This window comes from Gopherus flavomarginatus, chromosome 20, assembly GCF_025201925.1.
Source record: "Gopherus flavomarginatus isolate rGopFla2 chromosome 20, rGopFla2.mat.asm, whole genome shotgun sequence".
In the NCBI taxonomy this organism is placed as follows: domain Eukaryota; kingdom Metazoa; phylum Chordata; order Testudines; family Testudinidae; genus Gopherus; species Gopherus flavomarginatus.
The window spans coordinates 1,419,148-1,440,414 of NC_066636.1; the positions used below are offsets into that span (position 1 = coordinate 1,419,148).

The 21,267-nt window shown below is 61.1% G+C and overlaps 1 protein-coding gene across 1 annotated transcript; it reads left to right on the forward strand.

The window, feature by feature from the left end:
* The first annotated feature begins 6,428 nt into the window (after positions 1–6,428).
* On the forward strand, positions 6,429–21,230 carry PHLDB3 (pleckstrin homology like domain family B member 3). The gene is made up of 18 exons (XM_050930337.1): positions 6,429–6,595; positions 6,775–6,886; positions 8,681–8,924; positions 9,911–10,042; positions 10,547–10,684; positions 11,064–11,192; positions 12,756–12,911; positions 13,509–13,619; positions 14,715–14,801; positions 15,902–15,997; positions 16,223–16,322; positions 16,503–16,614; positions 16,895–16,985; positions 17,520–17,579; positions 17,672–17,894; positions 19,111–19,196; positions 19,787–21,031; positions 21,145–21,230. The coding sequence occupies exons 3-17, from the start codon at positions 8,691–8,693 to the stop codon at positions 19,919–19,921; spliced, it is 1,890 nt and encodes a 629-aa protein (XP_050786294.1). The 5' UTR covers positions 6,429–6,595; positions 6,775–6,886; positions 8,681–8,690; the 3' UTR covers positions 19,922–21,031; positions 21,145–21,230.
* Positions 21,231–21,267: the final 37 nt, after the last annotated feature.

Here is a 21,267-nt window from a genome sequence, read left to right on the forward strand (position 1 = left end):
CTATTTCTATTACTCCAGTTTAGAAGGTGGTTCAGATCTTCCTGAATAGTATCCCTGTCCTTCTCCGTGTTAGCAATACCCCCCAGCTTCGTGTCATCCGCAAACTTTATTAGCACATTCCCGCTCTTTGTGCCAAGGTCAGTAATAAAAAGGTTAAATAAGATCGGTCCCAAAACCGATCCCTGAGGGACTCCACTGGTGACCTCCTTCCAGTCCGACAGTTCACCTTTCAATACGACCCGCTGGAGTCTCCCCTTTAACCAGTTCCTTATCCACCTTACAACTTTCATATTCACTCCCATCTTTTCCAATTTAACTAACAGTTCCCCATGCGGAACCGTGTCGAACGCCTTACTGAAATCTAGGTAAATTATATCTACCGCATTTCCTTTATCTAAGTAATCCGTCACCTTCTCAAAGAAGGAGATCAGATTGGTTTGGCACGATCTACCTTTAGTAAATCCGTGTTGCAATTCGTCACAATTACCATTGACCTCTATGTCCTTAACTACTTTCTCCCTTAAAATTTTTTCCAAGACCTTACATACTACAGATGTCAAGCTAACAGGCCTATAATTACCCGGATCACTCTTATTCCCTTTCTTAAAAATAGGAACTACATTAGCAATCCTCCAGTCATACGGCACAACCCCCGAGTTTATCGATTGCTTAAAAATTCTCGCTAACGGGCTCGCAATTTCCTGCACCAGTTCCTTTAATATCCTCGGATGGAGATTGTCCGGGCCCTCCGACTTCGTCCCATCGAGCTGTTCAAGTACGGCCTCTACCTCAGTTGCGGTAATATCCACTTCCATATCCACATTCCCGTTTATCATCCCTCCATCATCGCAAGGTTCCTCACTAGTCTTATTAAAAACTGAGGCAAAGTACTTGTTTAGATGTTGGGCCATGCCTAGGTTATCCTTAACCTCCATTCCATCCTCAGTGTATAGCGGCCCCACTTCTTCTTTCTTTGTTTTCTTCTTATTTATGTGGCTGTAGAACCTTTTACTATTGGTTTTGATTCCCTTTGCAAGTTCCAGTTCAATGTGGCTTTTAGCCTTCCTCACTTTATCCCTACATGTTCTGACTTCAGCAAGGTAGCTTTCCTTACTGATCCTGCCTTCCTTCCACTCCCTGTAAGCTTTCTGCTTTTGTCTAATCCCCTCTCTGAGTTGCTTGCTCATCCAGTTTGGCCTACAACTCCTGCCCATGGTTTTTTTCCCCTTTCTCGGGATGCAGGCTTCCGACAGTCTCCGCAGCTGTGACTTAAAGTAATTCCAGGCCTCCTCCACATTTAAATCCACTAATTCCTCCGTCCAATCCACTTCCCTAACTAATTTCCTTAACTCTTTAAAATTTGCCCTCGAGAAGTCAAAAACCCTAATCCCAGATCTACATTTGTTTATCCTTCCATCTAGTTTGAACTGAATCAGCTCATGATCACTCGAACCAAGGTTGTCCCCTACCACCATTTCTTCTATGAGGTCCTCACTGCTCACCAACACCAAATCTAAAATGGCATCCCCTCTTGTAGGTGCTTCAACTACTTGATGAAGAAATCCATCCGCTATCACATCCAGAAAAATCTGACCCCTATTATTTGTGCAAGTACTCGTCCTCCAGTCTATATCCGGGAAGTTGAAGTCCCCCATAATCACACATTTCCCCTTTGTGTTTACTTCATTAAAGACATTAAAGAGGTCTCTATCCATATCCCAATCCGATCCCGGCGGTCTGTAGCACACCCCAAGCACTATCTCGGGGAAGCTCTAGTTGCTTTTTTACCCAGTGTGATTTTTGCCCAGACAGACTCTCTTATCCATTCCATCGCTTCTTATTTCATTACAGTTAATCTCATCATTGATGTACAAGGCTACTCCACCACCTTTGCCTTTCTTCCTGTCTTTTCTAAACAGCACATAGCCTTCAATACCCGTGCTCCAGTCATGAGTACTATTCCACCAGGTTTCGGTAATCCCTATAATATACGGCTTCACTTCCTGCACCAGTAGCTCCAGTTCCTCCATCTTGTTACCTAGGCTCCTCGCATTAGTGTACAGACCTTTTAATTTTCGGCGTTTGGTGTCAGTGACATACTTTCCCCCGTCGTGCACAAACTTTCTACCACCAGCATCACCCGTTACTCTGGTTTCTACTCCACTATTCCTCCTTGGATCAAATCTTGGGGCCGCAAGGGTATCCCCGCTCACTTTGTTTACTTCCCTTTCCAGGTTATATTCCGGCGTGGAGATCTCCCGAACATCTCCCAACCATCTCCCCCAACCTCCTAGTTTAAAGCCCTCTTGATGAGGTCGGCGAGCCTCCATCCTAGAAGTCTATTTCCCTCCTTGCTGAGATGAAGTCCATCCTGAGCGAACAGTCGTCTATCCGTAAATGCTTCCCAGTGACCGTACATCCCAAAGCCCTCCTTATAACACCACTCCCTGAGCCATCTGTTGATCGCCATAATCTTGTCACTCCTTCGTCGCCCCGCTCTAGGAACCGGCAGAATCCCACTGAAGATCACCTGAGCCCCCCCATTCCTCTGACACCCCCAGTCTGGCATTAGTCTGCATTGTCTGTCATGTGGGGGTGTCCTGCTGGCCTCCTCTGGGAAGCAAAGACACCCCCCCTTCCCTGAGCTTGGAGTGCGGATAGCAGGGGACCCCAATGCAGACCTGAGAGACCCCCCTCATGCCCAGTGTTTGAATAGCGGGGTGCCCTGCGGGAGCCCCACTTGGTTTGGTTAGGTCCCTCCCCCACCCTGCAGCTGAATGCAGGGGAGGGACCCCTACTCCCAGGGGCTCTGGGTTAGTGCTGTTTGCACTAGCTGGACTTTCCCCATCTCTGCCCCTGGGTCTCTGGCGATCCCGGCCCTGGACTTCCTGCTCCATGGGGGTCGAGGGGAGGGGAAGGGGGCCCTGACCCTCAGTGGGGTTTGGAAACGAGCAGCTGCTGCCGCCGCCAAGAGAATAAAATTCTGTTGGACCCATCTGGACTTGACTTTGCTTTGCGAGGCGGGATGCCGGGGTGGATGGGCCCGTGTGGCTCGGGCAGGGCGGGATGCCGGGGTGGACGGGGCCCGAGTGGCTCGGGCAGGGCGGGAAGTCGGGATGGACGGGCCCGTGTGCCTCGGGCAGGGCGGGATGCCGGGGTGGACGGGGCCCGTGTGGCTCGGGCAGGGCGGGATGCCGGGGTGGACGGGGCCGTGTGGCTCGGGCAGGGCGGGAAGCCGGGGTGGACGGGCCCGTGTGGTTCGGGCAAGGCGGGATGCCGGGTGGGACTGGGCCCGTGTGGCTCGGGCAGGGCGGGTAGCCGGGGTGGACGGGCCCGTGTGGCTCGGGCAGGGCGGGATACTGGGTGAGTGGGCTCCTGGTGCTGAGGTTGTGGGGCAGGACCCCAGGCTGGCTGGGCCCATCGGGCCACCCTGTTACTGCAGTTTCCCACCAGGGGGCGCTGCTCCCTCACTCTTGTCCCCCCTGTTCTCCGGCTTTGCAGCTGGGGGGTTGTGGGTGCTCTCGTCCCCCATCCCCTCAGGCCCCCTCGATTCCCCCCTAGGAACAGCCGCAGGAGCCTACACGTGGCCCTGGCCCAAAGAACAGTGAGAGGGAAGGAAAATTGGCTTCCATCCCTCCCCGCACCCCACAGAGCCAAACTGGTCCCCCATCTTTCCTTCATCCAGTTCTGCTAGTTCTTCCCTTCCCTCTTCTCCAGGGAGGAGTGAGCCACAGCATCCCCCCACCCTGCTTAGAAAAGGGACTCCCACCCCTCGGCTTCTCCCCACCCACCCAGACCACTGCAAACAGGCCCAGCCAGCTGCACACCACCCCAGAGCCAGGTGCAATGCTGGTGGGGCTCTGTCCTAACTGCGGGGGGAGGGGGGGAAGATTTTTCTCCCTGTGATAGAGCCATCCCCAGACACCCCCTCCAATAAGGGGTGCTGCCCCTTTAGTGCTGCAGCCCTGGAAGAAAGGAATTGTGGGAGCTATAGTCCCCGGGGTTGTGGGCTGGGCAGTGAGGCATGCTGGGAAGGTTCAGGGCTATAAAAGAAATCACTCTGGTCCCTGCTAAGGGGGAGGGTTTCTGTAGAGATTGAGGGAGTTTTTTGGGTGGCCCTGCTTGCTCTGTGGGGTTCCTCAGGCAGCCAGGGGCTAAGAACTCAGCACGAGTGACCCCAAGTATCAGAGGGGTAGCTGTGTTAGTCTGGATCTGTAAAAGCAGCAAAGAATCCTGTGGCACCTTATAGACTAACAGATGTTTTGGAGCATGAGCTTGACATGCATCTGAGGAAGTGGGTATTCACCCAGGAAAGCTCATGCTCCATAGTCTGTTAGTCTATAAGGTGCCACAGGATTCTTTGCTGCTTTTAGTGACCCCAATGGCTCTGGCTGGGGTGGGGAGACAGCTGATTGCAGGACTCTCTGCTGGTGTTTTCAGCCCTGGACCTCAAAGGAATTAATGGGGGTTAATTAGCTGAGCCTTGTAAACTCTTTTGCCCTGGTGAGTGGAGTCAGGATCCTCATTCCTGTTATACAGTGAGGGAAACTGAGGCACAGAGGTGGGAAATCTGTGCAGAACAGCTGTTCCCAGCCCCCCTGCTTAAACCCACTCCTCTCCCAGAGATAGAGAGAGAACTCAGGAGTCCTGGCATCTAGCTGGCTGCTGGCCTAGGTTTACTGTTCCCACATGAACGCTAGACTCCCACAGGCCATTGACGGGTTTGAACAAGCCCCTGGTGCACCCCATGTGGACCTGTCAGCTAGGGGAGGGGGAAGACAGAAATCTGGGACCAATTAACCCTTCAATTGCTGCCTGCTCTGCTCCCCTCTGCTGACCTCCAAGGAGCAGCTCTCCTTATCAGGGCCTGTGAACTTTGCACCCAGCTCTGGGGTGTGTTGGGGCCATTAGGTCCAGTCCCTCTTCCACAAACTGCCTGAGGGCCTTGGGCCCCACTGGTGACAGAGTGGCTGGGGGATGTATGGAGAGAAGGGATAGCCCTGAACAAGGTGGGTGGGCTGGCTGGCTCCCTGGGGGCAGGGAGAGGGGTCATGGGCCTTTCAAATTAGCCTTATTTTTGTTTTTTTAAAACTGTTTCTGGTTTTCAAACCCAACCTGCTGCAGCGCCCTGCCCGGCTCTCGTGGGAACGAAGTTCCCAAGGGAAACTCCCGCCAGGTAAATTTGGGTGTCAGCTGGCAGGACTCAGCCTGTCTTGATCTGCCAGGCCTGAGGGAGACAAACTGGTTTCTCTCACGGATGTCAGACTCCTCCCTGGGAGCCTTGTCCCAGAGTCAAGGATGAAGCCCGGGAGTCCGGGTGCTGAGCCCCCTCTGCTCTAACCACTAGCCCCCACTCCCCTCCCGGAACTGGGGATAGAACCCTGGAGTCCTGGCTCCCAGCCCCCCAGCACTAAAGCTCTGAAATCCCTGGTGTAGCAGATTGCCCAGCTCCCATGCTGATACAGGCCAGAGGGTTGGGGTTGTATAATCCCTTACATTGTGTGAAACCAGGCAAGGCCTGGGAAGGGAGAGCCCATGTTCTGTTCCATGCCCCCCAGAGCCAGTCAGATCCCCACCATGGGGCCCTATGGCAGCCACAGCCCCCTAGAGGGGAAAGGCCCCTGAGCCAGCAGAGAAGGCCCCTGGGGAAAGGCACCCACAGGGCCAGGTGCACATACTGAGGTGCAGGGGAGGTTTCAGGGCTGGAGCGGGAAGGGTGGGGTTCTTTGTGGATCCTCCCAACCCCTGCCAGCTGTCTCATCCACTTTGCTGGTAACTAACTCCTGCCCAGAAGACAGGGGCCCAGCAGGGGAGGAGTCACCCCACTCCCCAGGGCGGAGTCACCTCCCTGCTTCTAGGCAGGGAAACTGAGGCACAGATCCGTGAAAGAACCTGCCCATACTGTGCCCTGGCTCCCAGCCCCCTCTGCTCTAACCCACCAGCCCCCACTCCCCGCCCAGAGCCAGGGAGACGGATCTGAGTTCTTGGCCCAGGGGCGGTTACATAAGGGCAGAAAGTCCCAGGCCAGACCTCGTGCAGGGTTCAGGCTCTCGGTTTAACTGCTCAACTTCCCCTGATTTGTGACCCACACCCAGCCTGCCTGGGAAGAGGGGCTGGGAGCCCGGACTCCTGGGTTCTTTCCCTGCTCTGGGAGGGGACTGGGGGCTGGTGGGTTAGAGCAGCAGGGGGCTGGGAGCCAGGACGCCTGAGTTCTCTCCCTGGCTCTAGGAGGGGAGTGGGGGCTGGTGGTTAGAGCAGCAGGGGGCTGGGAGCCAGGACGCCTGAGTTCCCTCCCTGGCTCTGGGAGGGGAGTGGGGTCTAGTGGTTAGAGCGGGGGGGCTGGGAGCCAGGACTCCTGGGTTCTCTCCCCGACTCTGGAAGGGGAGTGGGGGGTTGGTTCTTAGAGCAGGGGGGCTGGGAGCCAGGACGCCTGGGTTCTCGGGCTGTGACCGGCCCTGACGTGCCCTCCCCTCCCGGGCGCTGATGTCACAGGTGTTGTGTTTCCAACCTCCGGCTGGAAAACGAGTTTGAGCAGCCGCTGCCCCCAGCCGGGACCAGAGCCGGACGCGCGGGCAGGGGTTCCCCGGGGGGGCTGGTGAGCGGGGCTGGGGCGGGGGTCCCGGAGCGCAGCGGCCGTCACCTGGCCATTGGGGGTGGGCGGAGCGGCCGGGGGGAGAGAAAGAGAAACAGAAAGAGGCGGGCGGGGAAGTTGGGGGGAGGGCTGGCTCGTGACCTTCCCCCCATGGCTCGCCTGACCCTGCTTCTCTTCCCCAGTTCCCACAGCAACTCCCGGACACCTGGGTCCTGCCTGCGTCCTTGGAGCAGAGGGAGGAGACGCCTGGAGAAATCCAGAGATCGCTCCCCCCCGCCCCGCACAGATTGAGGGGTGAGTGGTGCCGGGCCCGGGGCTTTGGCCCTCATTATGGGGGGTTCGTGAAGGGAGAGCCCCTTGATTGATTGCTGGGCTGAAAGAATGGGGGGCCCTGGAGCCAGGACTCCTGGGTTCTCTCCCGGGATCCGGAAGCGGATTGGGGTCTAGTGGTTAGAGTGCGAGGGTGGAGCGGGGGTGCGGCTGGGAGCCAGGACTCTTGGGTTATCTCCCCGGCTCTGGGAGGGGTGTGGGGTCCAGTGGATAGAGCAGGGTGGGTGGGAGCCAAGACTTGTTTCTAGGAAACAGGAAAAAATGATCCCCTGGGGGCGCGGGACTGTGAGAACAGATCAATCAATCAATATTGAAGTGCTTTGAGATCCTCATACAGACTGGCTGGAGCATCCTCCTACCCCCCGACATGAATCTGAAATACAAACATCCCCGGGGTCTGTCCCCCGCCCCCCCCGGCCACGTGGGGCCAGGATCGTCCCAACCCCCTATCAGCAGTTTGCCCCCGCCCAAGGAAAAGTCTGACTCCCTTTGCTTTCCCAGCACCCGGCCTGGCAGTGCCAGCCCCTGGCACTGGTTCAGGTGCGGACAATCTGGCGCCAGATAAAGCGGAAGGTGCCAAGGCTGGGGTGAACCAGGGTCAAGGTGATTTTTCCCTGCTAAAGAGTCTGTCCAATGCACACAGCATGGAGATGCGGCCAGCTCTGGGGTGGGACACAGGAGCTGGTTATACAGGGACCCCTCGCGCAGCCCTGAGATGTGGCCACTTTTGGGGAGAAACATGGCTTCTGGTGAATAGCCCTGCAACGGGTTTTGGGACAGGAAGTGAAGGAGAATTTCGGTGTCCTGTTTGACAGCAGAGGGAATAATTTTGGAGCGTAGTGGTTGCTAATTTGGAGCTGCTGGGTAAGTGACTTCTTTATTAACAGCCCCCACATTCCGCCCCAGAGGTGGCTGCATCCCAAGGTTGGCAAGGGGCCGGGAGCCCCGTGGGGGTCCATGAGGAAGTGGGGAGAGCTGGCAGGTGGGGGGCTGCAGGTGGAGATTGATCATTTTCTTTTGTCCTGTTGGAGCAAACAAATCCCTCTTCTCACCTGCCCAGTAGAAAATTCCCCTCCCTCTTCTGGGCTTGGCCCGCCCTTGGGACTCCCCCAGGCTGGGCATCTCTTCCCTGGGCCCCCGCCCCAGAGATCCAGGGAGGTGCCACCTCTGGGGCAGGAATGGCGCATTGAGGATGGGGCCGCCTGCCTGGTGCAGGGTGGCCCCACACCCATGGGGACAATTTGGCCTTTTATCAGCAGGGCTGTTCCAAGTGCCAGAGGTTCGCTTTCGGGCTGAGTTCAGCTTCGTCCCAGGGGTGTTTCCGCCCCAGGGGCAGGACTTGGGGAAATGATAAAGGCAGGACCTCTGTGATGGACACTCTCTGAGAAATCCAGTGGCAGGGAGTCCCTGGGTTTAACGCTAATAATGGGGGCTGTTTATGCAGGGATCCCACATCCAGTGCTGAGATGTGGCCACCTCTGGAGTGGGGTGTGGGGCTATTGATACAGGGACCCCTCACCCAGCGCTGAGATGTGGCAACCTCAGGCTTGGGGTGTGGGGCTATTGATAGAGGGACCCCTGACCCAGCGCTGAGATGCGGCCACCTCTGGAGTGGGGTGTGGGGGCTGGTTATATGGGGAGATTTAGGGAACCAGAAAGGAGTGACTTGAGCTGAGGCACCGGGGCCAGGGCAAAGCCCCCCCAACCGGCCCCTGCAGCCCAGAGCCCCCTAGCCCCTCCTCTCCCTTGCGATTGCAGGTCTCTGGCCATGGTTCTCCAGGAGAATGAGCCCCTGGTGGGGCTGAGCCAGACTTCGCGATGCCCTGTCTTGGCCCCCGCAGGGCAGGACAGGTGGAGGGGGCCGTTTCCAGCCCAGGGCCCTGGGGTGGCCCAGGCCCAGCTGGTGGGCAAGGCCGACTGTCTCTCCTCCAGCTCCGGGGGTGCCACGAGCGACAGCCCTGAGGAGGACGAGGCCAGCAGCACGGAGAGTGCCCAGAACGGGGTGAGTGGCGTGGGGCCTGTCCCCGCGAGGCCCCAGGGCGGAAACCCGCTGGCTCAGGGGAGGAGGGAATGGGGCAAGGGCCTGTCCCCTCAAGGGGGCACCGGTTCCCATCCGGCCCCAGGGCAGGGGACTGGCTGGCTCAGGGGGGCAGGGAATGGCCCATGGGGTCTGTCCTCTCGAGTGGGCGCTGGCTCCCATCCGGCCCCAGGGCAGGGGACTGGCTGGCTCAGGGGGGCAAGGAGTGGCCCATGGGGTCTGTCCCCTCGAGTGGGCGCTGGCTCCCATCCGGCCCCAGGGCAGGGGACTGCCTGGCTCAAGGGGGCAGGGAATGGGCCATGGGGTCTGTCCCCTCGAGTGGGCGCTGGCTCCCATCCGGCCCCAGGGCAGGGGACTGCCTGGCTCAGGGGGGCAGGGAATGGCCCATGGGGTCTGTCCTCTCGAGTGGGCGCTGGCTCCCACCTGGCCCCAGGGCAGGGGACTGGCTGGCTCAGGGGGGCAGGGAATGGCCCATGGGGTCTGTCCCCTCGAGTGGGCGCTGGCTCCCATCCGGCCCCAGGGCAGGGGACTGCCTGGCTCAGGGGGGCAGGGAATGGGCCATGGGGTCTGTCCCCTGGAGGGGGCGCCGGTTCCCATCCGGCCCCAGGGCAAGGGACTGGCTGGCTCAGGGGGGCAGGGAATGGGCCATGGGGTCTGTCCCCTGGAGGGGGCGCCGGTTCCCATCCGGCCCCAGGGTGGGGGACTAGCTGGCTCAAGGGGGCAGGGAATGGGCCATGGGGTCTGTCCCCTGGAGGGGGCGCCGGTTCCCATCCGGCCCCAGGGCAAGGGACTGGCTGGCTCAGGGGGGCAGGGAATGGGCCATGGGGTCTGTCCCCTGGAGGGGGCGCCGGTTTCCATCCGGCCCCAGGGTGGGGGACTAGCTGGCTCAGGGCGGAGAAAGGGGTCCCGTTGTCGACAGGGCTGGTTCACTCCCGCTCTCCCCTGCCCAGGACGAGAGCCCCCAGGCGGGCGCGGAGGGGTCCCGGCTGCGGGGGGAGCAGGACGAGGCGCTGGGCCAGGTAGCGGAGTTGGAGAGTCGCATCGAGGAGCTGCAGCACCAGCAGAAGGAGATGAACATTGAGGTGCATCCGTCCCCAGGCTCCCCTCCCTGAGTCACGGGGATGTCTGGGGGGTGGGGGTGGGGGTGGGGGCCGCTCCCAGCTGCCGGCACCTGGCAAACCTGTCTCGCCGGGGCACCGCGCCCAGCCAGGTGGGGAGGGGCTGGGTGGGTCCCAGCTACAATCACAGCAGAAGCAGCTGGGTTTGGGGAGAGGGAAAGGACTGAGCTGCACAGACAGGACGCCTGGGTTCTCTCCAGCTTTGGGACGGGGGTGGGGGCTCGTGGGTCAGAGCGGGAGGGGCTGGGAGCCGGGACGCCTGGGTTCTCTCCAGCTTTGGGAGGGGGGTGGGGGCTCGTGGGTCAGGCCGGGAGGGGCTGGGAGCCGGGACGCCTGGGTTCCATTCCTGGCCGTGGGAGAGGAGTGGGGTCTGGTGGGCTATCGTGGGCGGGAGCTGCCCGTTGTCGGCTCTGTGCCGTGGGCCCCGATCCCTGTGGTGCCGGGTCTAACCCCCCCTGCTCCCGGCAGATGAAGCTGGAGGGGGCGCTGCTGGAGGGGGAGCTGGCGGCCGAGTGGCGGGAGGTTCAACGCGAGGAACAGCTGGTCCTGCAGCTGCAGAGGAGGTTCGCGGAGATGGTGCACCGGTGCCACACCGAGAGAGAGAAGGTCAGGCCCCTGCCCAGCCTCAATGTCTCCCAGCGGCCTTTGCGGGGCTCCTCTTTCCCCAGAATCCTTTGTGCTCCCTCCTCATTGCCCGCTTTTCCCCAGAATCCTTTGTGTTCTCTCCCTCCTTGGCCCATTTCCCCCAGAATCCTGTGCTACTCTCCCTGTTGCCCACTGGATCCCAGAGTCCTTTGCTCCCATCCAGACGTGCCCACCTCTCCCAGCACCCTTTGCTGTGGGTTGGCCCTGTCCCCAGCATTCTTTGCTTCCTCTCCCCCCAGGCTGGCCCCGTTCCCCAGCCTGTCGGGGATGGTGTCTGGCCAGGGGAGTGTGTCCGTGGAACCCAGGTGTCCTGGCTCCTGACCCTGCCCCTCTCCGGCAGGAGAAGGCTCGGCTGGGAAAGGAGCGGCACAAGGTGGAGGAGCTCCAGAGGCAACATGCCGAGTCCCAGACCCACCTGGAGACCCAGCCCGAGAGCATGCGGGAGCGGATGCAGAGCCAGCTGCAGCAGGTAGGGGCCAGGGACAGCCCAGCAGGTCCTGCGCCCTGTGTAGCACTGGGCTGGCTGATACGGCCCAGAGGAGCAGACCCCGGGGTGGCCCATGTACACTGATATGGCCCAGAGGACACGTAGAGGGGAATAAGGTCTGTGGCTCCGGACACACACAGGGGTGGGCCGGGTTCTTGGAGGGGTCAGCAAACCTGCCCAAGGGGGATCCAGTGAATATGGTGCACTTAGATTTCCAGAAAGCCTTTGACAGGGTCCCCCCCCCCAAGGCCCTTAAGCAAAGGGAGCTGTGTGGGATAAGAGGGAAGGTAAAAGATAGGAAACAAAGGGGAGGAATTAATGGCCAGTTTTCACAGGGGAGAGGGGTAAATAGTGGTGTCCCCCCAAGGTCTGTACTGGGCCCAGTGCTGTTCAGCATAGTCATAAAAAATCTGGAAAAAGGGGTAAACAGGGAGGTGGCAAAATGTGCAGATGATACAAAATGACTCGAGAGTTAAGTCCCAGCAGACTGCGAAGAGCTACCAAGGGATCTCACAAAACTAGGTGACTGGGCGACAAAATGGCAGATGAAATTCAGTGTTGATAAATGCAAAGTAATGCACATTGGAAACCACAATCCCGACTCTACATATAAAATGATGGGGTCTGAATTAGCTGTTACTCCTCCAGAAAGATCTGGGAGTCACTGTGGATGGTTCTCTGAAAACATCCACTCCATGGGCAGCGCAGTCAAAAAAGCGACCAGGATGTTGGGAATCATTTGGAAAGGGAGAGATAATGAGACAGAAAATAGTATCTTGCCTCTGTATCAAACCATGGCACACCCACACCTTGACCACTGCCTGCAGATGTGCTCGCCCCAGCTCAAAAAAGGTCTGTTAGAATTGGAAAATGTGCAGAGAAGGGCAACAAAAATGATTCGGGGGATGGAACAGCTGCGATATGAGGGGAGATTAATAAAACGGACAGTTCAGCTTAGAAAAGAGACGACTAAGGGGGGATATGATAGAGGTCTAGAAAATCATGACGGGTGTGGAGATAGTGAATAAGGAAGTGTTATTTGCTCCTTCTCGTAACACAAGAACCAGGCATCACCCAATGAAATTAATAGGCAGCAGGTTTAAAACAAACAAAAGGAAATGTTTCTTCACATAACACACAGTCTACCTGTGGAACTCCTTGCCAGGGGATGTTGTGAAACCCAAAACTATAACTGGGTTAAAAAAAGAATGAAATAAGTACCTGGTGATAGGTCCATCAGTGGCTATTGGTCAGGGCCACGACCCCCTGCTCTGGATGTCCCTAAACCTCCGACTGTCAGGATCTGGGAGTGGATGACGGGATGGATCACTCGATAACTGCCCTCTGGAGCATCGGGCATCGGCCCCTGTTGGGAGACAGGGTACTGGGCTAGAAGGACCATTGGGCTGGCCCAGTATGGCCGTTCTTATATATAGCCCAGATGTACCAGCCTCCCCCCTCCTCCCCCATAACCCACTAGACCCCCCTCCCCTTCCAGAGCTAGGATAGAACCCAGGAGTCCTGACAGGGTCTCCCTCCCTGCAGACGTCGGAGATGCTGGAGGGGGCGCTGAGGAGCTACGAGGACCTGGAGTTCCAGCAGCTGGAGCGTGAGAGCCGCTTGGAGGAGGAGAAGGAGGCGGCCTGCCAGGCCTTGGCCCACCAGATAGCCCAGGTCAAGGAGAGCCTCAAGGAGAGAAAGGTGAGTGGGGCCCATCCTCAGGGATCCGCTCCAGGTCTTACCCTCCTCCTGTGACTCCATTCCATGGGTACGGGACCTGGTTCCATGTCAAACCTGCGACTCCATTCCAGGGGCATTGGGATCTGGCTCCAGGTTGTGACCGGAGAGTCCTGTTCCAGGTCTTCCGGCAACCGAGTGCAATCCAGATGGGGAGGGGACCCAGAGACAGGGATCCAGGTCTTACCTTCCTCCAGGACAGTGACACCCGGAATCCATTCCAGGGGGTGCCAGGATCCGGGTCCTGAGCAGCGAGTCCGTTCCAGAGGGCATGGGGGATCCTGCTCCAGGTCTTGGCTACACCCACAGCCCATTCCAGGGGGGCAGGATGATCCAGCACCGGGTCTTACCCTTCTCCTGGATGGCACCTGTGGGGCGGGGGAATCGGGTGCCAGGTTTTACCCACCTCCTGGGTGGGGGGCTGTCCCCACAGTTCAATACAGGGGGCCCCCAGGGGTGGGGTTCCCCCTGGTTAGGTCCCGGGTAGGGACACCTGGGTTCTTGGGGTGAGCGGATGTCCCCTCCCCCGCAGGACTCTCACCCTCCCCCGTTCTCCCCCAGAGGAAGGTGCGCAGGCTGGAGGCCCAGGTGCGCTCGGTGCAGGAGCACATGGCGGGCGAGTGCCGCAAGCTGGTGCAGGAGAAGGGAGAGGCTGTCCAGAGCCTCAACTTGGTGAGGAACCCGCCCCCCCCAGAGAGAACCCAGGGGGCTGGGAGTCCTGGCTCCCAGCCCCCATCTAACCCCATTCTTCCAAACCTGGGAGAGAACCTAGGAGTCCTGGCTCCCAGCCCCCATCTAACCCCATTCTCCCAAACCTGGGAGAGAACCCAGGAGTCCTGGCTCCCAGCCCCCATCTAACCCCATTCTCCCAAACCTGGGAGAGAACCCAGGAGTCCTGGCTCCCAGCCTCCATCTAACCCCATTCTCCCAAACCTGAGAGAGAACCCAGGAGTCCTGGTTCCCAGCACCTATCTAACCCCATTCTCCCAAACCTGGGAGAGAACCCAGGAGTCCTGGCTCCCAGCCTCCATCTAACCTCATTCTCCCAAACCTGGGAGAGAACCCAGGAGTCCTGGTTCCCAGCCTCCATCTAACCTCATTCTCCCAAACCTGGGAGAGAACCCAGGAGTCCTGGTTCCCAGCACCTATCTAACCCCATTCTCCCAAACCTGGGAGAGAACCCAGGAGTCCTGGCTCCCAGCCCCCATCTAACCCCATTCTCCCAAACCTGGGAGAGAACCCAGGAGTCCTGGTTCCCAGCCCCTATCTAACCCCATTCTCCCAAACCTGGGAGAGAACCCAGGAGTCCTGGCTCCCAGCCTCCATCTAACCCCATTCTCCCAAACCTGAGAGAGAACCCAGGAGTCCTGGCTCCCAGCCTCCATCTAACCCCATTCTCCCAAACCTGGGAGAGAACCCAGGAGTCCTGGCTCCCAGCCTCTTACTCTTACCATGGGTCCCCACTGCCCTCCCAGAGTGGGGAGAGGAGGTCACCGGGCCGGCTGGGCCCATGGGTCTAAGTAGGGGGCAGGACAGGACCCTATGAGGTGGAGCAGGGGGCGGGACAGGACCCAGTGGGCAGAGTGGGGGGCGAGGCAGGATCCAGTCAGTGAGAGCAGGGGGCGGGACAGGACCCAGTGGGGCAAAGGGCGGGGCGGGGCAGGACCCAGTGGGTGAGAAAGGGGGACAGTGCAGGACCTCATGGATCTGAGTGGGGGGCGAGGCAGGACCCCACGAGGTGACCCCTGCCCCGGCCTGTGTCCCCAGGAGAGACGTCGGCTGGAGGAGCTGGGCAAAGCCTGTGAGGACCAGAGCGGAGATGACTCGCCTGTCAGTAACCAGGAGCTCACCAAGGTAACCCTCACCTGTGCCCCCTCACCTGCAGGAGTCCCCCCGGCACACCCATCCTGTGCTCCCACCTACCTGTCTCCCACCTGCCAGGGTCCCACACATCCTGTGCCCCCCATTTCACCCTTCCCCACTCACTGGGGTCCCCCCCAGCCTCCCCACCGTGTCACCCACCTCTCCCTCCCCCACCAGCGCTGGAGTCCTCCTACCCCCGGCCCTGCCTGCTCCAGTTCAGATCAAAGCTTCTCTGCTGTGTCCCAAGGCTGTGACCACCCCCTTGCCTTCCCCACCGCCCTGGATGCCTGGGACCCTCCAGCTGTGGGCCGGGAGCCCCTGGTTAAGACACACGTTTCCCTGGTGTCCCGGAGACCCAGGCCAGCAGCGACTCCCAGGCAGCGTGACACAGACGGGAGCCCGGTGTAGCACAGAGCTTGGGAGCGCAGGGAGAAGGGACCTGCAGCAGAGTCCATGGTGGGGGCCCAGAGCCTGGGACTCCCCCCTGTGAGTCCCAGGCAGGACCCTGACCCGGTTCCAGTTGCCTGGCCCCAGACCCGCCTGTTCCCCTCCTTGTTCCTCTGTCTCTGACTCGAGCCAGCACCGACACTACCCGCTGATTCTGGTGGGGGGGCCTGGCCATCAGGTGCCAAGGTACAGTGTCCAGCCAGTTCTCTGTCCCAGGCAGCCAGGCATCATCACACCTGCCCTCGCTCACACACTCTCCTCCCACCACCAGATACTTGAGTAACACACAGGGGAAACTGAGGCACACACAGAGTCTTCAGAGAAGACAGGCAGAACATTCCCACTGCCTCACACCTGGGCAGGTGGGGTCATGTTGCCACCTGCTGGTGAGTTCCAGGCATTGCAGACAGGTGGCTCCAAGGAGACCTGGGAGCCAGGACTCCTGGGTTCTCTCCTTGGATCTGGGGAGGGCGGAATGGGGCCTAGTGGTCAAAGCATGGGAGCTGGGAGCCAGGACACCTGGACTCTTTTGCTGGTTCTGGGAGGGGAGTGGGGGCTAGTGGTTAGAGCAGGGAGGGCTGGGAGCCCCACCCCTGCCATGTCCGTGTGTCTGTCCGTACGTCGATGTCTCCGTATCTCTGCAGCTCATGTTCACCCAAAAGACGGATCGGAAGGTCGTGGTGCTGGGCTGCGACCAGCGCGACCCGGCCTGCGTGTTCTCCGTCCGCAGCTCTGTCCAGGTGTGTGTGTCCGTCTGTCTGTGCCTGTCCCCCGCCGTCTCTGCTCTGGCTGTCTGTGCTCGCCTGTGTCTGTGCCCCTTCCTGTCCCCCACCTCGACGGCTAGGAGGGGGCAGAGCCCAGGGCTCGGGGTGGGGGGCAGAGCCCAGGGGGTGAGCAGTGTCAGGGTACCTGGGGTGGGGGTGGGGTGAACCCCGCTCGTCGACCCCCTTGCTTTCTGTCTCCAGAGTTCCTTCGGACTGCAGAGATCGAGGAGCCTGCCCCGAAGACGGGGGGACCGGCCTCCCCCCCGCCCCACTCAGCGCCCCCTCTCGCTCGAAGCCAACGGTAGGAGGGAGGGGACAGGAAGGATCTGTGTGTGTGTGTGGGGGGTATATTTAGGGGGGCTCCCAGGAGATCTCCCAGGGCACGGTGTGGGGCCAGGTGGGACCAGTGTGGGGAGGGTTGCGGGGGTGGTTCTCTGTGCCTACGAGGTGCTGATCCCCCCCCCATCTCTGTCTCTCTCAGGGGGGCTAGACTCAGATGTCCTGGCGTTGCAGCTTTCGGCCGGGGGTGACCGGCGCTGCGTGCCACTCAGACATCTCAACGCCCCCTTGCACCCGCTGGGGGGCCCATACAGGTGAGATTTCCCCAATGGTCCCCCTCCCTCCTCCTTCGCCCCCCATCGTCCCCTTCATGCCCCCGATCGCCCCCATCCCGCCCTCTTCTCCCCCTCTCAGGCACCCCCCACTTTACACTGCCCTGTCCTTGGGTCTCCCAGATACAGGCCCCTCCAAACTCTCCCCCCGCACCCAGAAGCCCCCATCCCATTCTGCCCCCCTCCTACCCATGGGGGGGGACCCCTGGGTCACTCCAGGCTCCTCACTCCCCAGCGACTCAATGTCCCGCTCCCTCCACAGCAGCGTGAGCTCCTGTGTCACCAAACTGGCTGAAATGGAACGGATGGTGCGGGAGGCCATGGCAGAGAGAGAGCGGCTGCTGCAGGCGCGGGTAAGAACCCAGGAGTCCTGGCCCACCTCCCGCCGACCCCCAGCTCTGACTCACCAGAGCCAGGGAGCGAACCCAGGAGTCCTGGCTCCCAGCCCTCCCCGGCTCTAACCACAGGACCCCACGTCCCCCCACGTGTCTGTCCCATGGTCTCCAGGCCGGGAAGAGGGAAGTTGGGGTTTCGCTGCATCAGCTGCTGCCTTCCTCTCCCTGCCCCCCTGCACCAGACACCAAAGTGGGGGACACAGACTGGCTGGGGGTGGGGCCAGAGAGAGGACCCGGGGGGGCAGGATAGAGGTGGGGGAAGGGGCTTGCTATGAACGGGGGGGTTGAGGTGGAGGTGGGGGCGAGGCCAGGATGATTGGGGGGGGGAAGGGGTGGAGCAGGATGGTGAGGGAGGGAAGCTCTGTCTCTGGGCCTCCCCTGGAAGCCAGGGGTGGGGGCTGGGAGTCACTAGATTGGGGTTTTTTGGGGTGGAGGGGCCAGGTCCCCCCCGTGGTGGCCACTCGGTCCTGACCCCCACATCTATTCCCGCAGGAGGTGAAACGAGTGGCCCAGGGGGAGACACAACACACAGAGCCGCTACCCCCTGCCCAGGTGAGACCTCGCGTGCTGAATTGGGGCCGGGATTCCCGGTGTCTTTCCCCCCGCCCCGCCACGCACATTTACCCCCCGTGTTGCCCATGCAGGACCGGAGCCCGGGGCCGGCGCGGGAGCCCCCTGCCACCGCCCCCCTGGACCTGCGTGCCCACCTGGAGGCTTCGGGGCACAGCCTGGAGACCTGCCCCGAGGTGCGGGTGACGGGCAGGGCCTGCCGCGGCTTCCTGGTGAAGATGGGCGGGCGCATCAAAACCTGGAAGAAACGTTGGTTCTGCTTCGACCGCCAGCGGCGTCTGCTGGCCTACTACGTGGGTGAGCGAGAGTCCCCCCCAGACACCGCCCCATGGGGCCTCCGGGCACCTCCCTCCCCCAGCGTCCCCGTCCTCTGGTCACCTGCCCCCCCGGCATCCACCCCAGTGACGCCTGCTGGCCTGCTACGTGGGTGAGCGACAGTCCCCCCCAGACACCCCCTCCATGGGGCCCCCGCGTACACCCTGCCCCGGGCACCTCCCTTCCCCAGTGTCCCCATCCTCTGGTTACCCGCCACCCTGGCATCTACCTGAGTGATGCCTGCTACGTGGGTGAGTGGGAGTCCCCCCCCAGACACCGCCCCATGGGGCCCCCAGGTACCCCCGGCCCCGGGTAGCTCCCTCCCCCAGCGTCCCCATCCTCTGGTCACCTGCCCCCCCGGCATCCACCCCAGTGACGCCTGCTGGCCTGCTACGTGGGTGAGCGAGAGTCCCCCCCAGACACCACCCCCATGGGGCCTCCGGGCACCTCCCTCCCCCAGCGTCCCCGTCCTCTGGTCACCTGCCCCCCCGGCATCCACCCCAGTGACGCCTGCTGGCCTGCTACGTGGGTGAGCGACAGTCCCCCCCAGACACCCCCTCCATGGGGCCCCCGCGTACAACCTGCCCCGGGCACCTCCCTTCCCCAGTGTCCCCATCCTCTGGTTACCCGCCACCCTGGCATCTACCTGAGTGATGCCTGCTACGTGGGTGAGTGGGAGTCCCCCCAAGACACTGCCTCATGGGGCCTCCGGGCACCTCCCTCCCCCAGCGTCCCCGTCCTCTGGTCACCTGCCCCCCCCGAACCCACCCCAGTGATGCCTGCTGGCCTACTACGTGGTGAGCAAGAGTACCCCCCAGACACCCATCACCCCATGGGGCCCCTGGGAGCCCCAGGCCCGGGTTCCTCCCTCCGGTCACCCGCCCCCCAGCACCCACCCCAGTGACGCCTGCTGGTCTACTCTGCGAGTGAGACCCAGTGCCTTCTGATTCCCCCTGGATACCCCCAGGCACCCCCTGCCCCACAGCACCCCCAGGTACCCTCCTCCCTCAGCGGTCCCTTCCTCTGGTCACCCACCCCCAGTGATGGCCGCTGGCCTACTCCGTGAGTGATCCCCCTGGGCGCCCCCTTCTCTGCTACCCGCCACTGGGGAGTCAGTGCCCCCGGCATCCCCTTGTATCCCTGCCCCCTCCCAGCCCCCCTGCCCCCCCTTCCTAATCACTGCTCCTTCCCATTGCAGACAAAGAGGAGGCGAAGCTCAAGGGCGTCATCTACTTCCAGGCCATCGAGGAGGTTTATTATGATCACCTGCGCAGCGCCTTCAAGGTACGCCACTGCCCCCCCCATGCCGGGACCCACGGTGTGTCCCCCCCCAGCCCCACAGCGCCCCCCCCCCACGCCAGCACCCATGGTGTCATCCCATCCCCCAGTGCCCCCTCCAAACCCCGCAGCACCCCCCGTCACAGTGCCAGGACCCACAGTGTCCCCCGCAACACTCCTCCCCCGACAGTGCCAGGACCCACGGTGTCTCCCCCGCAATGCCCCCCCACCATGCCAGCACTCATGGTGTCATCCCATCCCCAAGTGCCCCCTCCAAACCCCACAGCACCCCTGCCACAGTGCCAGGACCCACGGTGTCCCCTGCAAAACCCCTCCCCCCACAGTGCCAGGACCCATGGCATCATCCCGCCCCACAGTGTCCCCAACCAGAACCCACCCCCAGCTCCAGGACCCACGGCGTCCTCCCACCGCCCAGCACAGGGACCCATGGGATACCCCCAGTGCTGGGACCCACAGTATCCCCCCCCCAGTCTCCCAGCATGGGGACCCACAACGTCCACCCCAACCCTCCAGACCCCCCGGCGCTGGGACCCAGGGGGTCCCACCCCCCGGCTGACCCTTTCCTTCCCCCGCAGAGCCCCAACCCCAAACTGACCTTCTGTGTCAAGACTTACGACCGGCTCTTCTGCCTGGTGGCGCCCAGCGCTGAGGCCATGCGCATCTGGATGGACGCCATCGTCACGGCCGCCGAGGAGAACACCCGCTACTGAGCCGGGCCCCCGGAGCCCCCCAGGGACCACCAAAGACATTGCCCACCTGGTGGGCGTGGCCAGCTGGGCCATTGGCTCCGCCCCTGGGCGGGGCTTGAGGGCAGGGCAGCCAATGGGGGGTGCACTTGGTTTTTGACGGTGTGAAGCCGTGCTGGCCCCGCCCCTTTTGACCTCGGCCATGGCGGGGAGCAATGAGGCGCAGGCGTTTGCCTCCAATCAGAGCAGGGCTGTTCTAAAACACAGACGCTCCTGGAAGTGGGACCAATGGGAGGCAAGTGGCTTTGAATCCTGACCAATGGGAGGAGGCTCACTGCGAATTCTGGCCAATCAGAGGAGGCCTAGTTTGAAGGCTGGCAATTGGATGCGTGTTCACCTGGGACCTGCACCAATTGGTGGAGAGAAGGGTTGAGGCCTGGCCAACAGGAAAAGACTTGTTCAGAATCTGCACCAATAGGAGGAGACCTGCCTTAAATGCTAAGCAATGTGGGTGGGGTGGGGAACACCTGATTGGGATTCCCACCAATTGCATGCAGCCTGGCTTTGAAACCTGGCCAATTACCCAAAAGACTCGGCTGGAATTTGCACCAATGGGAGGAGATATGGCCTGAACTGACCAATGGCGGCTTGGACTTCCCGTTGGCTGTCTGAAATCTTGACCAATGGGAGCAGGCTTCAGGGATGCACCAATCAGAGGAGACCAGGATCGAATTGGCCAATGGCGGCTTGGACTTCCCATTGGCTGTCTGAAATCTTGACGAATGGGAGCAGGCTTCAAGGATGCACCAATCGGAGGAGACCAGGATTGAACTGGCCAATGGTGGCCGTGGCTGGAGGGCGCCGTGGCCAAGTCCCGACCAATGGGGAGTGTGGAGTCTCTTTGATAGGGTGGCAAAGAATGTGCCTGTATGGCCTGTCCCAGCGTGCTTTGTGCCATGTGGCCAAGGCCAAAGGTGGCAGTAGGGGGAGCCCCCTCCCCCCCTGGATCTCATCTGTTAACCCCCCCATGTCTGTTGTGGGCCCCAGGATCGCTGCCCCCTGCTGACGCCAACTATTTATTACAGAAACTCGTCCGACCCACGGGCCACGTGTCTCTGGTTTTATTGTAACCCAGTGGCCCTCGCTCCAGACCCACAGCCCCCTGGGCTCCCCCTCCCCAAGCTCTGCCAGTGACCCTCGCTCCAGACCCACAGCCCCCAGGGCTCCCCCTCCCCAAGCTCTGCCAGTGCCCCTCGCTCCAGACCCACAGCCCCCTGGGCTCCCCCTCCCCAAGCTCTGCCAGTGCCCCTCGCTCCAGACCCACAGCCCCCTGGGCTCCCCCTCCCCAAGCTCTGCCAGTGCCCCTCGCT

What these genes read in the sequence shown, in the direction of transcription:
- PHLDB3 (XM_050930337.1), top strand. Translation starts at nt 8,691, where the DNA reads ATGGTTCTCCAGGAGAATGAGCCCCTGGTGGGGCTGAGCCAGACTTCG. An exon ending in TGCAGAGCCAGCTGCAGCAG is followed by an intron (nt 11,193 to 12,755) that starts GTAGGGGCCAGG and finishes CCCTCCCTGCAG; the next exon opens with ACGTCGGAGATGCTGGAGGG. An exon ending in CCGTCCGCAGCTCTGTCCAG is followed by an intron (nt 15,998 to 16,222) that starts GTGTGTGTGTCC and finishes TTCTGTCTCCAG; the next exon opens with AGTTCCTTCGGACTGCAGAG.